Genomic DNA, 18,377 nt, shown 5'->3' on the forward strand with positions numbered 1-18,377 from the left:
CTTTGTAGACTCTGTGTAACCTGTCACAGCAAAAACTCAACAATTGAGGACAATTTTTATTGTACAAACTATTTTTTTTTTTTTTTAAATTTTAAGTTTGCTTTTATTTCATTTTTTTTTACTTTATTTTAAATTTTTATTTTATCTTTATTTTGTTTTTTATTTAAATTTAATTTTATTTCAAATTTATACTTTATCTGTATTTTTGTTTTTATTCTAATTTATTTAAAAATCTAATTTTAATTCATTTTTTTTATTTTTACATCTTTATTTTATATTTATTTTATTTATATTTGATCATTTCTTTACATTTTACTTAAAAAAAAAACAACTTTCTTTATGTGAGGAGATGTTGCAATATACAAGTAATGACAGTAATATTGATATTGCAATGGCAAAATATTGATAAGCTGAATAGTACATACACTGCAAATATTAGCTTAATGTGATATCCTTAATATAAAGGGGGACATTTTTAACTTTCTTACTTGTCCAAAGCCTGAATATTTTCTCCTTATACAGGTCAGTTTTACTGGTTCTATTTTACGTTAATTAGGTTACTTATATTACTTTGCTGCTACATTATTTCATTCCATGAGTCTGAATCATAAAGTTTTCCCCATATATGATAATAACCAAACTAGTTTTAAAAGCGGAGTTTGGTTGTAAAAGATGGATGGTGATCACAAAGGATTTAACCTGATGTGAAAAATAACCAGTTTTACGATTTAGTAACCATGTGATTTATATTCTTACATGTTCTGCTCTGGTCCAGTGTGTTTCTCTCCAAATGAGAACAAAATGACTTTGTGGTTGAATATCAGAGCATAAAACTCGGTTAGCTGGTTCATTTTTGAAGTGTGCAAGGTAAAATCATGACATCACAGCTAGTTTTTTATTATAAATAGTTGGAAGGAAATCAGCATCCAGTCATTCCCTGCTTCCTTTTACCTGACTCATATTATTGCTCCATTAACAGACTAGCGCATTACTTACCAAGAAGCTGTTGAATAAAACATGTTTAGTTGAAATCAGACGTGTTTGAGCAGGTAAACATGTAAAACCTGCAGGGTGGTGGACGCCTATGGCTGTGGATAACCAGTCCCTGTGAAGTGGAATATAGAGACTAACAGCACAAATTATGACAATAAGAGTCTTTTAAGAAGACAGTTTTGAGCTTTTAATTTTTTTTTTTTAAGTATCAAGGAAAAATTCTTTGAGAAAATGGGAGCATTTTTCTTTTAAAATGAAACCACAAATGTTTTAAACAAGAGGGATAGAATTAGACTCATGAATGCATGAGAGAACGTGCTGTGTGTGGATTTGTTGGTAGACGCCATAAATCCCAGTAAGTATGAGGATCATTAATGAACCTGACGGGTGGTCCATTTCAACCTTTGCTAAGGGAGATTTTAACCTGTCGTCTCTGGCATTCAGAGAATTCCAGCAGCTCTTTTCATGCCTGCCGCTGAGATACTTCCGGGTCATTTCACTTGAGCTGTTTCCCAAACGCCCGCTGAAGACTTTCTGCAGGGTGTGAGCTCAGTTTGGCTCCGACATTCTCAGCTAGCCATGCTTACACATTAACTTTACAGCTGCAGCTTCGCTAGAAAAGGGTTGGTGCATCTGTTCCCAACCGTGTCGTATAAAGATCCCTTCTGAATAATCAGGCAGCAGGTTTTTAGCCAACTATTCGTAAAGACTGCTAATGACAGCAACTGAAATGATCTCAGTGTTGTAATAAGCAGTATTTCTCCAGAGGTAGCCACTGTCCTGCTGGAAGCTGATCATCTCTCATCAGAATTTAGCATCATTCCTCATCCTCACAACTCTGACCAGTTTCCCAGTCCCTGCTGGTGTGAAATATCCCCACAGAGGGATGCTACCACCACCATGCTTCACTGTGGGGATGCTGTTTTTTGCGTGATGAGGTGTTCAGGTTTAGTTTTATCTGACTGCAGGAACCTCTTCGTTTGAAGACTTCGCTGTGTGTTTTGGGGAACTTTTCTGTAAGAAATACGACACTTTGTTTTGTGTTTTTCTTCCATCCATTCTCCCATAAAGCCCAGTTCTATGGAGTTTACAGCTTATCAATCAATCAAAACTTTATTTATAGAGCACTTTCATAAACCACAAGGTATCCAGAGTGCTGCACAGGTTAAAGAATAAATCAACATCAAAAGCTTGGATTAAAAACAGTTAAATAGACAATATATGACAAAAAAAGGGGGGTGGGGGTTTTAGTAGTCCTGCTCTCCGGAGTTAAAAGCCAATTTAAAAAGAGGAGTTTTTAAAAGAGACTTAAAGTCGTAGCAGACCTCAGAAAGCGGGAGATCCTTCCAGAGTTTTGGGGGCTGCTATAGAAAAGGCTCTGTCTGTCTCCATGAGTCACAAGTCTGGTCCTAGGAACCACGAAGAGCATCTGGTCTTTGGATCTCAGAGCTCTGACAGGACGATGATGGTGCAGAAGCCCCGAAAGGTGCCAGACCTCTTATAGCGGTCCTCTGAACAGATGCGATAGTCTCTACTGGAGCTTCCCAGATCCTTCACGTTTACATTTCTAATTACGGCCTGCCTAATGTGTTCTGTTAGTTTTAAGGATGGTGGTCTCTCAGGTGATCCTCCATGGAGTTTCCAAAGTTTTGGACCTTTTTTATTACTATTATTTTAATATCTTAACTGTGATTTGTTGTTCTTTCCAACTTTGTCCCTGTTTGGAGAGCTCCTTCGGCTTTACTGTGGTTTTATTAGCGCTGTTAAAGACTCTGAGGCTTTTTTTTTAGGGACAAATGATCATGTGACTCTGAGATTTCACACAGAAGGGCCTTTATTTCAGAACTTATGAGACTTATGAGGATAATCAGATCTTATTTAGGGGCTTCACTGTGAAGGTAGTACATGTTGAGGGGGGTGATAGATGGTTAGATGCTTTCTGTGGAACAACAATGTAAAGTTACATTAAAAACTGGAGAAATCGAACATTTATTTTAAACAGGTATTTGAGCAAACTACGGCTCTTATAAACCAAAACATAAAACCAGCTTCTGAGAGAAGCCCCCTGCTTTGGAGGGGGGCTCACATACTCCATCATTCATGCACTTAAACACACCATATACAACTTCTGAGTGCAGTCCAAGAAGTGTTTTGTGTTCCTGCACAGGAGGACCTGAATTAGCAGTAATTAGTGATCTGTGGCAAAGTTATTTTCTCATGCTCATGCACATTCCAGCATGCTAGTGCTGCCGTTCCTCTGCTGTCGTTAGCATACATGACACCTCCCCGTGACACACACACATATATACACACACATCAGCCATCCCTGAGTGCAAATTAGCTGCCATGTTTGACACGTGTGATGATGTTGCTCAACCTCAGTGTTTGGCTAATCTTAAGCGTCACTTGTCTCCTCGGAGACAGCACACCCATCTACTCAGACAAGCCTATAATTACCCATTAAACGTAATCCTTTTTACGCAGGATTCTCTTCTCCGTTGGCGCAAGTTGGTGCACGCTCCCGTTTCTGCCTCTGGATGACCTGTCGCCACAGAAACGCTGAGTTTATTTACACCAACTCCTGCATTGTTCCCTGCAGATCTCGCCAAGGTTACAGTCAAACACTGCGTCTCATTTAGCACCACTGTACTCCCGGCGCTACGACTGGTTATTTACAGTCAGAGGGAACGCTGTGAAAGTCTGGGAGGAGGAACTGCTTACAGTCACGTCCGGTTGACATTTGTGGAGCACAGTTTCATCCAGCGATTCACTTCCATGCAATATATAAAGGTTCATCACAAATAAGAGATTACCAGAGTAAATCTGCAGCCTGACATTGCATTAATGGCAGAAACACACCGGCCAGGAATCAAGGCTGTGAGATGTGCGTTGGGGTCCTGGTCCACGCTGACAGGCTTGGAGCGCTGCCATGCTTTCCTCCCAGTTTGTTGTGTCTGCCACAGGAAGCCGTCTGGCCTTGACACGGGGTTTTCTTCCAGCAGGGAGGACGTCACAGAGGAAGTGGATGTATGGGAAAGTCAGGTCACTGTGAACTGCTGGCGGAGTTCATCAGCAGATGCACGGCCGAGCTGCGCAGCTCGATAAGAAGCCCTTCAGGTCACCATGGAGAGCTGAAATCAAAATGCATTTTTGTTTTGCCGCGTTGTGCAAATGAGATCCTCTCTGAAGAACTGATTCCCAGAAGAGAAAGTCAGATGAAGAGACGTTTCTGTAACTTCTAAACTTCAGATGAGGATTATCCCGCCTTGCAGGGCATATTTGCATGTCCTGATTCACCTGCTGCTTGTCTGTAAAACTAAATCAGTCCTTGTTTGTGTTACATTTTGTTCTTCTGAGTTGTTATCGGATCTGGTTCTGATCTGAAGGTTGAAAATCCTCTCAAAGAGGTCCATTGTGTGCAAGTGGGACCGGCTGACGAGGGTTCCGGTTTCTGTAATGGTGCTGGTGTTGTGTGCAGAGAAAGGAAAGCAGGCAGAGACGTGGAGCTGAGGGCAGCAGGTGAGGAAGACAGCTGCATGTTTAAACCAAGTGGCAACCTCCAGCTGTTGAAAGTGAAGCCTCTGCAGAAAACTGCAGTTCTCCCCCCCATCCACTAGAGGCTCCAAAACAGATTTAACCTGCACTACTTAATTGACTTTATGCAACATTTAAAGCCCATAATTGTGAGCAAAGAGTGGTAGAAGGAATTAATGGAAAATACTGTATCCATGATTGGATAAAATTCACCTTGAAAAAGGTTTTCAGATTAGAAAACTGCTGAACAGCTCCTATAAACTGGGATAAAAATGAACGCTGGTTTGGAGTTGGGCTGTTCAACTGCACTTCGGCATGCCATCAGCCTGGGGCTGCTTTTAAACACACTGTAGTAATGGGGTTAAGGGGGCGGGGGAATTACTACACGCCCCACTTCTTTTAATGCTTGTAGACCAGCCATATACACACTCACTGACTACACTGAGAAAATTGGAAGGATGGAAATCTGCATGTATAGTAACCTTTTGTTGTAAACAACGTTGTTACGTAGTTGGTCTAAGCTTGGTGTAGATGTGGGGGCTTGGGGTAAGAATCCGGCACTACCACTGGTTTCCATGGCGAAGACGAGGCTCGCTTTGCACCAAGATCACAAAGAGGATGCACCACTCCGTGATTTATTCCATGTATCTTTATAAGTTCTTCATTGTTGTTTATAGTTGTTTGTTTTTATGTATTGTAGTTTGAATTCTTAAGACGCTCCACTCACATATTCGTCCACAATCACACAAGATCTGAAATGGAAGACTGGAACGTGACAGGAGGGGTTTTTTTACATTTCTGCTGCTGTGTTTGTGTTAACCCATGTTGCTTCTGTTTTTCCTGTCTTGCTGTGTGCAGTCTCTTCTGCAGCCGCCATCATTCCGTGCTGCAAGGCCGACCCCAACATGTCTTCTAACGGAGACCTCAGTGATCTCGGGAGCTCCGACAGCTTCTGGGAGGTAAAGTAGCGACACATATCGCTGAAGCTTCTGCATGGGTAACGCGGCAGAGCTGTAGGCTCTGTGCTGATGGAAAATTAAAGCATAAAAACAATTTCCTTTTAATTATTGCTGCCTTTATTGCTTAAAATACAAATCAATGGCCTGTTTCATGGCTCAGGATCACAGTTAACCCCTTAACCAGCAGGGCTCCACGCTCGTTCTATTTCAGTGAATTTATTTTAATATAAAATCTTTCTTGGGGTTATAAAAGATTCTAAATTAACCTGGAAAGACCATGTACATTACTGTTACGTCCCCTAGGAGGGGTGCAACCTGACAACCACAGAGGGAGACAAGACAAGTATAGAGGGTTGTAACATTTATTTACAGGTCTTGGATGTGGCAGAATTATAGAACCTGTGGGAGAGGATGGGACATTAGGCTGTGCCAAAATCAAAGAAAACAATAAAACAAAACGAGGCCTAACTCAAACTCTATCTGTAAACTAAAACAAAACCAAATAAACTCCTATCTAACTGATCTAAGCGGGTTGGCAACAGCCTCTAGCCCTAGTGTGTCTATACAATTTTTTCTCTACGTGTGGAAATGTAAAGGGCGCCCCAACTTACCTGGTCCTCATGCCTCCCCACATACCTGTTCCACCATGCCATGAACAAACACAGGCGAAACAGAAGAGTGACGGCCTCCAAGTGCAGGGATGACAAGTTTTCACAAGTGCAAGTCATGCACGTAACAATTACATTAAGGTTAAAATTTGAAAAATACTTGGTATCTTGTACAAAACTAAAGATTTATTACAAAAAAAAAAAAAAAAAATCATTGTCTATAATCTACTGTACCTTAATACTTCCATATATGTCATACTGTGTTGAACTGTGGCGCGGCGCCCACAAGACAACTCTGAATGACATTATTCTATTACTAAAACGTGCCATACGCTTCATAAATAATGTTGGATATTATGATCACACACATCCACTATTTATTAAATCAAAACTCGTGAAATTTGATTATTTAGTTTACTATAAGACGAAACAAGTTATGTTTAACGCTAAACAAACTGTTCTTCCAGAAGGTGTGAAAAATTACTTTAAGCTTCAGCAGACTAAATATAACTTTAGAGACGGTTATAAATTTATTGTTCCAACATCTAGGACAGAGGGGAAACAGAGATGCTTGTCCTTTCGGGGGGGTTCAACTGTGGAATGAACTCAGTAATGAGGTAAAAAATTGTAATTTTTTATTTCTATTTAAAAAGATTATTTATCAGTTTATTTTTGAGATATATGCAACTTTATAAATGATTTTTCTTTATAAAAGTCACACATTGTGTAATGCATCTGCTTTTGTTATTTTTATAATTTAAGGTAACTCTTCTTGTAAGTGGACATTATTAGACATACAAGCTTTGCTTCTGCCTATTTTGTTTTTGTTTTACTTGATTTTTTTATTTTTTGGAAATGGACAAACTGATTGTGACTGATACAAACAAAACTAAATAAACTAACTAACTTGTACAATCTGCTAGACGTTTCATATTTCAGTCCTTCTGAGCATCCGCCTGGCAGTGCATTAGTAGTAATAAAACATGGTATCAGTGCTGTGCTATGGTATCAATGAAGACATTCATGCTTTGCCAATATAATAATACTATATATTAACTGTATCTGATGATTATCCACAAGGACTGTGAGAAACCTCTCATCTGGGACTTTAAAACTCACAAACCCCAGTGTGTCATCATCTTTGAGACGGTCCAGGGGTGGGCCCTGCTAGTTAAGAGGTTAAATGAGTCTGTGTGATGCTGCATTTAGTCCACTTCTTTGACCACAGGACACCCTAACCCCCGCCCCACGGAGCATGGTTGGTGTGCTGTTCTGTCTGTGTGTTGAGGTGTTGCGCGAACACAGATTTAGCAACAAGCGAAACTCGTGTCTCACAAGCCAGGAAGATGAGCGTCCTGCTCCTTTATTTTTATTGTCTTTACAAGTTGACATGTGAAAATCGAGTAAAACTGTAAAACAAATGGCAGAAAATAAATTGAGAGATCGGTAAATGCCGCTCAGCTAAGCTTCTAGCTGGAAGCTACATTTAACCTAGCATTCCTTAACAATTCAGGACAGACATTCAGGACAGAATAAACCAAACACATTAATCGTTCATGTCTACGGCAAAAATATTAATTAGCCAAAATAAACCCGGATAACACACTTACAGACATTGCTGTCATGGGGAAAGATGCTGGGAAAATAACTTGTAACTCCTTATAACGTGACGGAGATAACTGGCTAGCGGAAACTAGCGGAGACCGGAAACTGACGGGTTCGCTAAGAAGTCTCGCGAGAACGTCACAAAGTTTTGCGAGAACTAAAGCAGCATCAGTTATAACTAGCAAACATTATGACATAAAAATACCATATTGTAAACATCTTTCACAACAGAGCTGGCATTTAAAGCCGTCTAATCAATCCGAGGGCAGAACTGTTGGGTTTTTCATGGGTTTTCTCTTTCAGCTCTGATCAGTTTCTAAGCTGCAGTGTTTTTTTTTTGTTTTTTTTTTTTTTTTATCAGTTTTTATTCTGACAGAAATACTGCAAATTAAAAATCTAATTTATTCTGACAGAAAATAATGCAGCACTGATCTACAGGTCCAAGGTTTATTGCAGGAGTGCGGTTCTGAGACATGAACATAGGAAGTGTGTTGGTCTGGTGTGTTTGGATGCAGACAGAAATCTGTAATGAGTCCCTGCTGACTGACTGTTGCATCTGGAAAACTACTCTTTAACTTCCTTCACTCCTGTTTTCATTTCTCCCCTCAGTCATTACTCACCTTTGCTGCGTTTTGATACCGATTTTAGCATTGTGTTAGTTGGTCAGCATAGTGCTAGCTGGTGATCTGTAAGTCAGTGAGTTTCCTCACTCCTGGCATCTTTCTGCGTGTGCGTCTGCAGCCGGGGAACTATAAAAGGACTGTGAAGCGCATCGACGACGGACACCGACTGTGTAATGAGCTCATCAGCTGCTTCCAGGAGAGGGCCAAGATAGAAAAAAGTTACTCTCTTCAGCTGAGTGACTGGGCCAAGAGGTGGAGGGGCGTCGTGGAAAAAGGTTTGTTTCATTTCTGTGTGTAATTTGGTTTATTTATCTACAAAAAAACCTAAATAGAACAGTAACCTGGATGGTTGAAGTATTTATCCCTTCCTCTTGCTTGCTCCTCAGGGCCTCAGTATGGCACCCTGGAGAAGGCGTGGCACGCCTTCATGCAGGCCGCCGACCGCCTGAGCGAGCTGCATATGGAGCTGCGAGAGCGTCTGGCGGGCGAGGACAGTGAGAAGGTTCGGAACTGGCAGAAGGATGCCTTCCACAAGCAGATGATGGGAGGCTTCAGGGAGACTAAGGATGCAGACGACGGCTTCCGTAAAGCTCAGAAACCCTGGGTCCGCAAACTGAAAGAGGTGAGACCCGGCTGAGGGTTGGTCATGTTTAGTGATAAGTCTATGTTCAGATAACCAGCGTGTGGGAGAAATGGTTTAAAACACAACTTTTGAAGACTGATGCTGTTAACGTTGATGTCAACAAGGGAAATGTTGTTTTGTAAAAGAGACATTTTATGAGTCATTTGATGCTTCTTCTGCATAAAATACACCATTCTGTAACGGGGAAGTTTGTGAAGGAACATTGTCATCATTGAACCACAGTCAACATTCAGTTCAACCAGTTTCATGGTGTTTTTTTTCCCTCAAATGAGAGTTAATTATGCAATCATTGTTGTTCAAAAGATGAGAATCAGGTTCAGGTTAGAACTTTATTCACAAGCAGTTTCGCAGCGTCAGACTTACCAGCATATTACAAAGGATATTTAACCACACTAAACTAGATTCCCTAATGGGCATCCTCTATGTCGGGGGCTACACCTGCTTGGTCTGTGGGGTTATTTAGGCGGAGGTCGCCCAGGCCAGGGTTGTTGGTAGATGTTCTGCGCTGCAGCCATACGGCTGTAGTGTGGGCCCTGACCTGACCTGGCCTGGACCTTTCCTGTGACTGTGTCTCCGGTGGTCATTCTTGTAGTGGGTCCCGGTATGGACGGATCCCCCAGGTATGGTTTCCTAGCAGTGTCAAGCCAGATGCAGAGTCAGAAACCTGAATTCATAGAATGAGGGTTAAGGGAAGGGTGGGGTTATGTGTTTGGGCTGTGTGTGTGTGTGTGTGTGTGTGTGTGTGTGTGACATTGTTTTTATGTTTTAAAGCACCGTGCAATGCAACTGCACAAAAAGTGTGATATAAAATAAGTTTGATTTGGTTTAGTAGTAGTAGTAGTAACTTTATTTCGAGCAGATGAACAAAACCAATACCAAGATGTACATATACATAACAAAAAAAAAAAAATATATATATATATATATATATATATAAGCTCGAAAAGGAGTGGGAAGAAGAAAAACTTATTAAACTTATTAAACTTATTGTCATGTATTTAAATAAATACATGACATCATAAAAAAAACAAGGTACTAAATAATGAAATTTCAAGGTCACATATTATGCAAAATTCACTTTCTGAAGAATTTCTAACAGTCATGTGTCCCCGTAGTCAGTTCTGTCAACTTTCTCACTTGCTTGCTCCACTTTTTAGCAAATGTGTATCCAAATGGGTGAATCTGGGTTACTTTCCTTTGTGAGGTCACAAAGGGGAATAACCCCATGTGGATACTTCCATTGAGCCGCTCCCCGCCTAGCTGAACCTGCCCTCTGAAATCACAGAGCTGGTACTAGCAAAAGCAGTATCCTCTCCCCAAGAGGGGCTTGGAGTGGGTGTGGACAGTCACTGCTTATAGACATTTAAAGATTCACACACAGAAACGGCCCGTTCTCAGTAGAACTCACTACAGCAACTTTAGGAGTGGCTGAAATGAAGGAAAAGGGCTGAATTTCAGGTAAAACACCTTGAAAACAATGTTGTTGGACCTCTGACTGCCATATAAAATGTTGAAAAAAATGTATAATATGAGACCTTTAAAGGCACAAATATGTTGTGATCAGATGCTGTTGCACTGGTGGAATACATCGGATCTATTTATAACCTTACGTTGCTTATTATTAGGAACATAAACATACCAGACAGCAATATGACAGAATGACGATATTGATATACTTTAGGTGTTTAATACTATATTCCAGTATAAATAAAGTTAAAACTTTGAGTGCAGCGATATTAATCTGTAATCTGTTATGATGTAAAAATGATCAGTAGATAAATAGGGACTAAAAAAAGATATTGTTAAATTTCAGTTTAGTTCAATTAAACTTTATTTATATTGCAGCAATTTGTGACGGTCAACTCAAAGCACTTCTACTGACAGTCAGATTCAGCCTAATTCAGTGTTGTCCAGTTATACTCCAATTTAAAGAACTTTATTAATATGATTCACACAAGTCTGATTTACAGTAAATGTCTTCATATAAACCAGCTAATAATAAATACCTGCTTAGTTAAGTAAACCAGCAGAAAATCTGGAATAATGAGCTCTTTGATCCCAGTAGGAGTGTAACAAAAACATGTTTGCTTTGTTCAGACAAGAAAAACTATATCTAAAGGTGCTGGTGTGCATTCTGTACTACTTTGGTTATTCTAACTAACTCAACAAATATTTGTTTTGAGACTCTAAACAGGAGGAAAGTTTACATTTAACCAGTTTTAATGTCAACAGACATTTACTCCTTCGGTTTTCTTTTTTATTCAAACAGCAGCTTGCTTTTCATTTAGATGTCTGATTAAATGCAGAAAAAAAATCATATTGTGATATTTTTGTTGCTTTTTGTGATTTTGAAATGAGCGGAAGTGACTGTAAAAGCATGTGATCGTTTCGAATTGAACTGAAATCATATTGTAGCTGAATTTGTGATATTGACAAACATTGAATTTGAAGAATATTATACCATTATCAGACTTTTGATTTACACTCTTGTCATAGACTGATCCTCCCCAGAACCTGAATCTCAACACTGTTGAAGCCATGTGGGATCATCTGTATAGAAAGCGGAACAAAATGTAGAAACATCCAAAGAGGACTTTAGAAAGTCCTTTAAGAAGCCTGTAGAACAATTCCTGAGTCTGTGTGGAAGAGTTAAGGCCCATTTTTGTTCAACGCAGAAGATTTATACTCCGACGGTTGGAAAGTTTCGTCCATCTCTTGATCTGTTACGGAGCAATACAACAAGAAACCGCAGGGGCAGTGTTGAGTTGTATAGCTGACTAGCAACCAGCAAAAGGAACAAACCAAAGAAGAAGAGAAACAGGAAGAAGACAATGCATAAACCCTCAAATAAAAAGACAGAAGTACTTGGAAATAACAAAACTTCATGGTGTTATTCTTTTATTTCTCATGGATTTGGATGTTTGTAACAAACTTTATATCGCTGCATTACCGCTGTCTGTCAGTGTCAGAGTGAACTCAGCGCTGCCCACTAGTGGATTAACTGACTAAACTACGACAATGCATGGAGATAGGAGGATGGTGATGTATGACATTTGAAATTAATGTCCCTAGTTTAGTACGTAAGGGTGCAGAAATGAGCCTTAAAGACAACACTACAGAACTTTTGCCATTTTCCCGTCACACTCCCCCTATCAACAGTTAATTAAACATCCATCTTGCATCCTGCCTGACCTGTTAGCTCTCTCCAGCCAGCAAAAGACAAGCTTACGATTACTTGTTTTGTCCCTTTCTTTCCTTTAATCTTCTTGCGTTTCTTTGCTGAATAAACAACAATTTAAAACAGCCATTTCCTTATTTTACTGTTAAGCAAAACGTCACTTCGCGTCCCGGATGTAAAAGTTGTATGTTGTCGGTTTCTCAGCCTCGGTACCAAAGACTATATAAAAAGATGGCCGGAGATGACGTCACCCATAGCTTTCTGAAGAGCTGGCTAAAAACCACGGTTGTTCTCAGTTCTTCTTGAAGCAGGAGATCGGGTACCTGTCAATCAAAAGGAGCCGGCCCTAAATATGCCGAATATCGAGATTAAATTACTTTTAAACAGGCAAGTTAGAAAAAAATCCACTCCCCCCACAGTTGTCATGAAGGTAAACCTGACCTATTAAACCTAAAATGGATTTTTGAACCAGGCTGTAAACATGTTTATGTCTGCTGTGAAGTTGGTCTTTTTTAACATGGGAGTCTATGGGGCGTCGTTCTTTTTTACAGCCCCTAGTGGATGAAGGGGGAACTGCAGTTTTATGCACTTCTGCAAAGGCTTCACTTTTAACCGCTAGAGGTTGCCATTTGGTAGCATCAGCTCAAGAAATGCGGGATAGATGTCTGGAACCCGGAGTTTTAAGGTCATAAAGTTACGTAATGCATCTTTAAAGCTGCTCAGAGCAAGTAGTGACTTTCAAACTTGTTAGAATTATAAAAAGTGTTTTTCCTGCGTTTCAATTTATGTTAAAAAAAAAAAAAAAAAAAAAGAAATATATCAAACACAGACGGTGATTGTGACAAAGCGGGTGAGATTGTCATTGTTCACCACTTGTCCCTAACATTGACCTTTTCTCATATTTCTTTAACTTTATTCTGTTATTTCTGTTGCCAGGTAACCATGCTGCACTTACTATCCCGGGTTGTTAGGGTTTGCATTGTGTTGCATTTTTCATTGTGTTACCATTTAACATTATTCTTTGTGTAACTCCACCTTGCAGGACAGGAGTTGGGAAATAGCCAACCCAGCGCTTCCTCATTGCAGGTGTGAGGGACTTCCTAGATTAGGTGATTAGGAGAAACCAAGTGGAGGATTTCCTCTTCTGTAGTTTCTTTAAGTGTGGGTTTATTTGAAATAATGTGTTAGAACTGGTATTCCTTTTGTGTATTTTTGTTTGTTTAGGAATTTGGTTTGTTTATTATTGTTGGTGTAGAATAAGGTTGCTGGGGATAGTGATATGGGGAAATGGTTTCAGCTAAATCAAATCAGGTGTGTGTCTAATGGGGTATATAAGTAATCAGTTTTGGGAGTTCGCGAGGAGAGAGAGGGAAGGAAAAGATGTGAAACAGGTGACTGATTGCCCTGATCTTTGAAACTGTATGATGGACAATTCGTGGAAAATAAATGTTCATCTTTAAGAAAATCCCAGGACTGTTGATTCTATCTACGTCTAATCTTCAACCTTGGACACACTACCTCACAGTGATCTCCAGAGCAGAATGAGAGGACACTGAATGTTGCTGTTGGGTATTGATTTTCAGTCAGCTGCTTGCTGTGATCTGAAATCAATCAGACATCGGTGGAAGCCGTGGTGAATCTAATCAACATGCTGCTGGACTAACATGGCTTGTCCTCTTTTGTTAAAGCCCCAAAACACAAACTCCTGCAGCACTCCCCCCCTTTTAGAGACTGAACCCTGCAAATATCCTGCTGTTTTTCCACAGTTTTTAATAAAAGGTGAATTCAGAGACTTTTTTGGACTAATTGTTTTGCTATAAATAAACTGTTATTTATGTTAAACAGGCGAGTTGATTTTAAGATAGTTTTGTTTGTTTTTAAGGCGTTAAATGAACTGGCCCCTATATACATTTCTGACCTCATCAATGTCTGCGCTGCATGCTCTGAGGTCCAGCTCCAGCTTATGGTGTCGAAGACCTAAACTAAGGAATGCCCTGCCCCCTCCATGTAAAACAGCCCCCACCCTGGAGTGTTTTAAGTCTAGTCTTAAGACTCACTTTTATTCTCTGGCTTTTAACACTGCATGAGTTGTGTTGTCCTCTCTGTCTTTTTTTTTTTTTTAATTTTATTAAATTATTTGGTTTTTTTTTTTTTACCTATTTATTGTGATTGATTTTGAACTAATTACTTTGTACTTGTTGCTATTTCAGTATAGTTCACATTTCAGTACAGGAACATTGTTTTTCTTGTCACAGTTTTTTTCTATTTGTGCAGCTCTTTGGAAACAGTTTACGTTTATAAAATGTTCTCTAGAAATAAAGTGGATTGGTTTGGTTTTTTTACATTCCTGGAAAATGATAACATAATTGACATAATTTTAAAGTAACATTAAAAAATTTGGATTTGTTTACCGTTTATCTTGCTTTAAAAGGAACAATTTGGACAAAATGAATGTTAGCCATTATAACTTGATGAAGAGCGTCTTTTAGTAAATTAAGGACAACAGACGTGTTGAACTAAAAACACTGCTATATTTTCTGAAAGAATATGAGATAATGTATTTGTGTGTGTGTGTGTGTGTGTGTGTGTGTGTGTGTGAGAGAAGGTTGAGTCCAGTAAGAAGAGCTACCACCAGACCAGGAAGGAGGAATGGACAGCAGTTACCAGGGAAACCCACGCCAAGGCCGACCCTTCCAAGTCTCAGGAGGAAGTCCGCAAATACACGACCCGGGTGGAGCGTTGCAACCAGGAGACCGAGAAAGTACACACACACACACACACACACACACACACACACACACACACACACACACACACACAATCCCTAAGCAGCTCCTCTCTACCCGTCTGGGTGTGTCAGCGAGTCCAGTAAAACATACCTGTGTGTGTTTTTGCATTTAAAACATGACCAGGCTCGTATCATCTGTTCCCGCTCTGCACAAGCCCGACAGCAGAGAGGACGCTGACGAGGGAAACCATGAACCAGAAGCAGGCAAATCCTGAGACTGGTTCAGGATCAGTCAACAGTATGAAACAATGCTGATCTAAATCCAGTATCATGAGTCATTCACATAGTTTTGGAAGAAGAAACCTTCAGACCGTGCTTGTCACAGCCGGTTTGAGTGCAACACATTCGCATGGGTTTCCTGCAGCGTTCCATACAGGCAACATAAACCGGAGCCACACTGATCAGGTTCAAGCTACAGTTTGTGTAAACCACACCTGCAGCCAACACTTACTCAAAACAAAGCTATGCAGGCTGCCTGCCTGTGGTTTCTTGCAGCCTGACACATTATGAGAATCCCAACGCTGAGGTTCTTATCCCCTGATGAGCTGAAGCAGCCTTTAAATTAGTTTCTTAAAACCTGAGCAGTGTCTGTTTAATTTAACTAAAAAGAAACACACTCATCAAAACTGGAAAACAGATGTTTGGAAAGACATTGTCTGGTCTGGTGAGTCTCCATTTCAGCTCCACATCAGGTCCACCTCGCTAGTGCAAGGTTGGACCTGTTTTTCTTCATTCCTGCCCACATCGACATGAAGCATCGCAGAGTTGCTGCACATCGTGATGAGAATCTCCCAAAGCTGCTCTGCTGGATGTAGATCTGGTGACTGTGGAGGCCGTTGGAGGACAGTGAACTCATCGTCATGGTGGAGATGATGTGAGCTTTGTGACATGGTGCATCATCCTGCTGGAAGTTTCCATCAGAAGATGCTACACTGTGCTCAGAAAGGGATGGACATGGTCAGCAGCAGGACTCAGGTCTGCTGTGGAGGTTAAACCAGGTCATGTTGGTACTAAGGGGCTCAAAGTGGGACCAGAAAACCTCCCCCCATCATTCCACCAGCAGCAGCCTGAAGCGTTGATCCTGACGGCAGGATGGATCCATGTTGTCATGATGTTTCCAGCAGATTCTGATCCTACCATGTGAATGTGGAGCTGAACTGGAGACTCATCAGACCAGCAACGTTTCTCCATCTTCTATTGTCCAGTTCTGGTGAGTCTGTGTGAATTGTAGCCTCAGTTTCCTGTTCTTACTGACAGGAGGAACCCGCTGTGGTCTTCTGCTGCTGGAGACCATCTGCTTCCAGGCTGGACGTGTTGTAGCTGCATATGTTGGTTAGAACCAGTGCTTACTGGTCTTCCTGTTGCCTTTCTATCATCTCAACCAGTCTGTCCAGTCTCCTCTGACATCAACCAGACCTGGTCCAGACTGCTGCTGCTCGCTGGATATTTTCTCTTCTTCAGACCTTCTCTGGAAACCCTGGAGATGAATCTGTGTGAAAGTCTTAGTAGATCATCAGTTTCTGAAACACTCAATAAAATCTCCTTTCTTCTTCATTCCGTTTGAACTTCAGCAAGACGTCTTCATCATGTCTACATGACTAAACGCCCTGAGTTGCTGCAATGTGATTGGCTGATCAGGTGTCCCTAATAAAGTGACCAGTGTGTATGTATATTCATACTGATCAAGCAGATTTGGTACCAAAAAAAGAAGTTTGTTAGTTCCCTAAACAAAAACACACATTACACAACCTGTCTGATCAAAGCATGACTTCAGTTATGTGTTATCAGACTACCTGCCTCTTATGAATCATCCATTTAAATTCATATTATCAAACACAAATGTGCAAAAGTTTGGATTATAGTTTGGAGGATTTAATTGTTTATCATTTGTGATACGTTTAGGTTCAGAATGTGGGATAAGACGTGTGTTCTGTGCTTGTTTCAGGCGAAGGATCGCTACATCAAGGCTCTGGAGGAGCTGAACCGCTGCAACCCACGCTACATGGAGGACATGGAGCAGGTATTTGACCTCACCCAAGAAGCCGAACGGAAGAGGCTGTGCTTCTTCAAAGACGTCCTGATGGACATCCATGTCCACCTTGACCTGTCCTCCAAAGAAGGGTATGACAAACACACAACGCCCACCCTTTTAATACACCCTCAGAGAAAAGTAGGGCGGTGTAGATGGCTAGTGCTTCATGACTCAGAGCGAAGGCATGCAGAGCCATCATGGATCGGATGTGTGTGTGTGGGAACATGTGTATGCACACAGAGTTAATGGGAAACTTGCCCTGTTGTCCATTAACGTTTGACCTCTCAACTTATTTAAACAAGCCACTGTTACCATGGTGAAGTCCAATTTTTCAACAAATTAACCTTTAAGTTGCTGCTCAGAGAGCAACCTCATGTTTTACGTAAAGTTGTGTTATCAATTATTTTATTTTTCTGCTTCCTTGTGATTGGATGATGTTGAGAGGACGAAGCTTCCCAGCCCATCTAATGACAGACCACCTGTCCTCCACCAGTCACCTCTCCTTAACCAAAGCGCAGACTCTAACGAAACCTGTCGTTGACCTGAAGTCAACCACACACACACGCAGCCTGCCTTTTACAGTGAATCACTGCCTCCATGTTCGCTCCATAGAACTGTCTAACCGGTTCTGTGAGAAGAAAAAGTAAAAATAAACCGTGGATGGGTTTCATGTTGTCTTTATGATTGGAATTTCTCAACAAAGCTGTTTTTGTTTTTGTTGCAGTTTGTTGTAGAGCAGCTACATGAGAGCAGGTTTTTGTGAATGGCTTCAGATTTGGAGAAATGCACAGTACCAGTCAAAGGTTTTAACACACTTTCCCATTATATCTATTTCAAAAGAGTGTCCAAACTTTTGACTGGTAAGAGTTGAGATCAAAACCACAAAACTTAACCAGAAATAGAGACAAAGAAGTAGACGGATAAGGACATAAATATCATCAGTTTCAGGAAAACCTAAAACCCAAAGGTCTGATTTTAAATTTCAAACCAGAATATTAATATTTATTACATTAAAGTACTGACGGCTGATCTAAAAAGAAAAACAAATTGAACTACTTTCACACTAGCTTGTGTGAAAGGTTTAGTCTCATCAGGTAAATAAACTCTTTAACTACAACTTCAACAACAGATGTTTGTAGAGATGTTCTACTTTCATTTTCAGCTGAATTAAGCCACGCCTGCGAGCTAGTTCAAGCTGCTGCACTGCATGCCATGCCATCTGCCTCAAACATGCTACGTATCAAACACAACCAACTAATCTGAGATGTCTATTCAAGCTGCTGTTGGCTTCATGCATGCTGCCTGCTGTTGTTTTAACTTCTCCAGCAGCAGTTGATTAGAAGAACATGTATACTCAAGGAGAGATGGGATCAGAGTACCAAACTACAACTACCGGAAAGTTGATCTCCAATCA

At 40.5% G+C, this 18,377-nt stretch overlaps 1 protein-coding gene across 2 annotated transcripts in view; it reads left to right on the forward strand.

Annotated features, from left to right (window-relative positions):
• Window positions 1-5,388: 5,388 nt before the first annotated feature.
• pacsin3 (protein kinase C and casein kinase substrate in neurons 3) overlaps window positions 5,389-18,377 on the forward strand; it is a 33,220-nt gene continuing 20,231 nt past the window's right edge. For both annotated transcript variants that reach the window (XM_079244348.1, XM_079244349.1), the window contains exons 1-5: window positions 5,389-5,486; window positions 8,441-8,597; window positions 8,709-8,944; window positions 14,749-14,904; window positions 16,877-17,052. In XM_079244348.1, coding sequence (XP_079100474.1) covers window positions 5,433-5,486; window positions 8,441-8,597; window positions 8,709-8,944; window positions 14,749-14,904; window positions 16,877-17,052 — 779 coding nt within the window. In that variant the 5' untranslated portion in view covers window positions 5,389-5,432. The remainder of the gene's footprint in view (window positions 5,487-8,440; window positions 8,598-8,708; window positions 8,945-14,748; window positions 14,905-16,876; window positions 17,053-18,377) is intronic.

This window comes from Telmatherina bonti (genome assembly GCF_933228915.1).
Source record: "Telmatherina bonti genome assembly, chromosome: 1".
In the NCBI taxonomy this organism is placed as follows: domain Eukaryota; kingdom Metazoa; phylum Chordata; class Actinopteri; order Atheriniformes; family Telmatherinidae; genus Telmatherina; species Telmatherina bonti.